At 32.7% G+C, this 3292-nt stretch overlaps 1 protein-coding gene across 1 annotated transcript; it reads right to left on the reverse strand.

Annotated features, from left to right (window-relative positions):
- Positions 1–1360: 1360 nt before the first annotated feature.
- On the reverse strand, positions 1361–2296 carry LOC117028949 (olfactory receptor 6C76-like). The gene has a single exon (XM_033117823.1). The coding sequence runs from the start codon at positions 2294–2296 to the stop codon at positions 1361–1363; it is 936 nt and encodes a 311-aa protein (XP_032973714.1).
- Positions 2297–3292: the final 996 nt, after the last annotated feature.

Here is a 3292-nt window from a genome sequence, read left to right on the forward strand (position 1 = left end):
CTTGTTGATGATAGCCATTCTAACTGGGGTGAGGTGATATCTCATTGTGGTTTTTATTTGCATTTCTCTGACGCTTAGTGATGTTGAGCATTTTTTCATATGTCTATTTGCCATTGTACGTCCTCTTTGGAGAAATGTCTCTTCAGGTCCTCTGCCCATTTTTCAATCGGGTTATTTGTTTTTTTGTTGTTGAGTTGTATGAGTTCCTTGTATAATTTGGATATTAGCCCCTTATTGGAGGCTCTGTTTGGAAAAATCTTCTCCCATTCAGTTGGTTGCCTCTTTATTTTGTCGATGCACAAGCCCTTTTATACTAAACTTTACTTACCTCTGATCACACTCTTATTACTAGTACTTGATATAATTAAATAAACTGATTTAATTTTCTGGTTTCTGTTATGACTATTTTTTTATGAACAACTAAATTATATCTTTCTAAAGAAAAGGACTTATGTGTTCTATTTTGTTGTTTCCTAGTAGCATATGCTAAATATATATAATATAAATGAACTAATTATTAATATTACTTTTTCATCCAATACTTATTTTATACTTTCAAATTAGCTTTAAAAACATCTCAAAATAAAACAGTTCGTTTTTATTATGTTATAGATGTAGAATCTAAGGAACACAATTAGTTCCAAAGTGAATATGGAATAGTTGGCAAAGTATCAAATGTGATCTCTCTAGGCTGCATTTTATTCTTTATCAAAATTATCTAGATTTAGTATACACATTAGCCAATATTTTATTTACCTAATAGAACAAAATATAGCATAAATATAATATACCACATGATTTCTCATTACACAGTCATAGTTGAGGTTTTTTTTAATTCTCAAGACAAAGAATGACATTGATATTTTAATCACAATTTCCACTTTTAAATATCTTTATTTAAAAACAATAGAGAATGTGTGTCAGGACATAAAAATCCAGGAAAAAACAAAATCCCAGAGATCCCACATCATATAATTGTTTTTAATTAATTAAGATTTTACAGTAAATCAAATATAAGAACAAAATATACTGCTCACATATGGAAATAATTAACAGTTTCCATGAACTGATACATAAAATTGATTAAAATAACCTTTAAAATATTTGCTACATTTAAATTAAAGAAGAGGAGAAGAAGGGGTCATATTTGAGAATGCTTATAATGGAACAGAAAAATAAAGTTTTGATATTTTGAAAGGTAAGGCATTATCGAGAAACAACAGCTAATGTAAACATCATGATACTTCAGAAAGAAGTGGAAGGACCAATATGATTATATAGGAAAATTGGGACCCAATCCAAGCACTTCCTTTGCAATTTTCCTTAATAACTAATTTCCCTTATATACATCATTATGATTTTACTTGGATAAACACAGAACTCTTTGTAGCATGTTCTTAAATGCTTGCTTCACCTGCTGGTTCCTTAGAGTATAAATAAAGGGGTTCAAAAGTGGGGCAATGGAGGTATTGAGAACTGCAACTCCCTTCCTTAAGGATAGCCTCTGTTTGACCGAGGGTTCAATGTACATAAAGATGCAGCTGCCATATGAGAGTGAGATGACAATCATGTGAGAAGAACAAGTGGACAAAGCCTTTTTTCTCTGGTTGGCAGAAGGAATTTTTGAAATTGTCAGGGCAATACATGTGTATGATAGAATCACTAATACCAGAGTGACCAATAGAGTCACCAAAGCTAAGATGAAACTCATCATTTCCAGCAAACGGGTATCTGTGCAGGAGATTTGCAAGAGTGGAGCCGTGTCACAGAAGAAATGATCAATGATATTTGAGTCACAGAAATCCAGGCTTAAGCCTAAAATGAGTCCTGGAAAAATAATAAGGAAACCAGCAATCCAAGAGCTAAGAACTAACTGGATGCAGACTTTGCTGCTCATGATGGTTGTATAATGCAGGGGCTTACAGATGGCAACATAACGATCATAGGACATGGCAGCCAGGAGATAAAATTCAGATGCACCAAGAAGGAAGGCAAAAAATACTTGAGCTATACAACAGTTATAGGAAATGCTTTTGTCACCAGTTGCCATGCTTACAAGCAATTTGGGGATACAGACTGTTGTATAAGAAATTTCTAAGAAGGAAAAATTTCGAAGAAAGAAATACATAGGGGTCTTGAGATGAGAATCCAGCAAAGTGAGGGTAATGATAATCAAGTTGCCTGAGATGCTTAGCAGGTAGGTGAGAAGAAGGAAGATAAATAGTACAATCTTCAATTTTGGGTCCTCTGTCAATCCTACTAAGATAAACACTGTCACAGTTGTACGGTTTTCCATTGTTGCCTCCTGATCTGCTTCTGCTCTGGTAAAAATATTGAGACAAAATTATGTAAAGATACTAATGGTAAAATATAAAGGTAATAATGTCAAAATACTAGCAATTGATAATATTTATGCATAGTAATGGGGCACTTCTAAAGACAAGCTCTAGCAAAAGCTGTCATTTTGTACACACTGAGAAAATAAATATTTTCTACAAATCTAAAAGTATCTTATAAAACATCTTTATATTCTGGCTTAGCTACATTTATGGCAATAAGGTAAAGAGATGAATGTGCATGTGAAAACATTGACTTTTCTCTTTTCTCAGTATAGAAGAGCTGAAATATCATATTTACACTCAGCCTTACTGATGAGCATATAAGTGTCATTTCCTCAAGGAGCTGACTGTGAGTGCAGTGGAGAAGCAAGATGATATATAAATGTTGAAAACAGAAATCCAGCTTTAGGCCTAGGGTAAATACTAAAAAGAATGCGATATAATCAGAATCATAGTTCTTCAGTTGTTTGGCTTTTTGCCACATCTACTCAGCTAATCAACACTCCTTGTCTCAGTCTTTTCTGATTGTTTTATGTCTATAAGTCAGTGTAATGTATTTTGTCCTTATTTCTATCTCTTTTTTTCTTCTGTCACTTTTCACTTTTACCATCTGTTATTCTAATATTGAATTTATCTGATTGCATAGGAAATCTGACTTGAACAGAATTAAAAGAGTCTACAACTAGAGTTTCTGCTAGTTATAGTTCTGAAAACAGGAAGAGAATAATAAAGTGGAATATAAAATAAAGTGAATAAAGAATCAGAGAGAGGGAAAAATGAAATAGGGAAGAAGAAAAGGAAGATAAAATAAGTAGAAAAGAGGTAAAATAACAAGGGAAGACGATAAAGAGAAAAACATACCATTAAGGTTGGATTTTTCTTCAGATGACACGGTGACTTCTATTTAGCTTTTTGCTTCTTAACTGATGTATAGACCAAGTTATGCTGAACTA

Source organism: Rhinolophus ferrumequinum, chromosome 10, assembly GCF_004115265.2.
Source record: "Rhinolophus ferrumequinum isolate MPI-CBG mRhiFer1 chromosome 10, mRhiFer1_v1.p, whole genome shotgun sequence".
Classification (NCBI taxonomy): domain Eukaryota; kingdom Metazoa; phylum Chordata; class Mammalia; order Chiroptera; family Rhinolophidae; genus Rhinolophus; species Rhinolophus ferrumequinum.

Coding starts and splice junctions, on each gene's coding strand:
- LOC117028949 (XM_033117823.1), bottom strand. CDS start 2,296: ATGGAAAACCGTACAACTGTGACAGTGTTTATCTTAGTAGGATTGACA.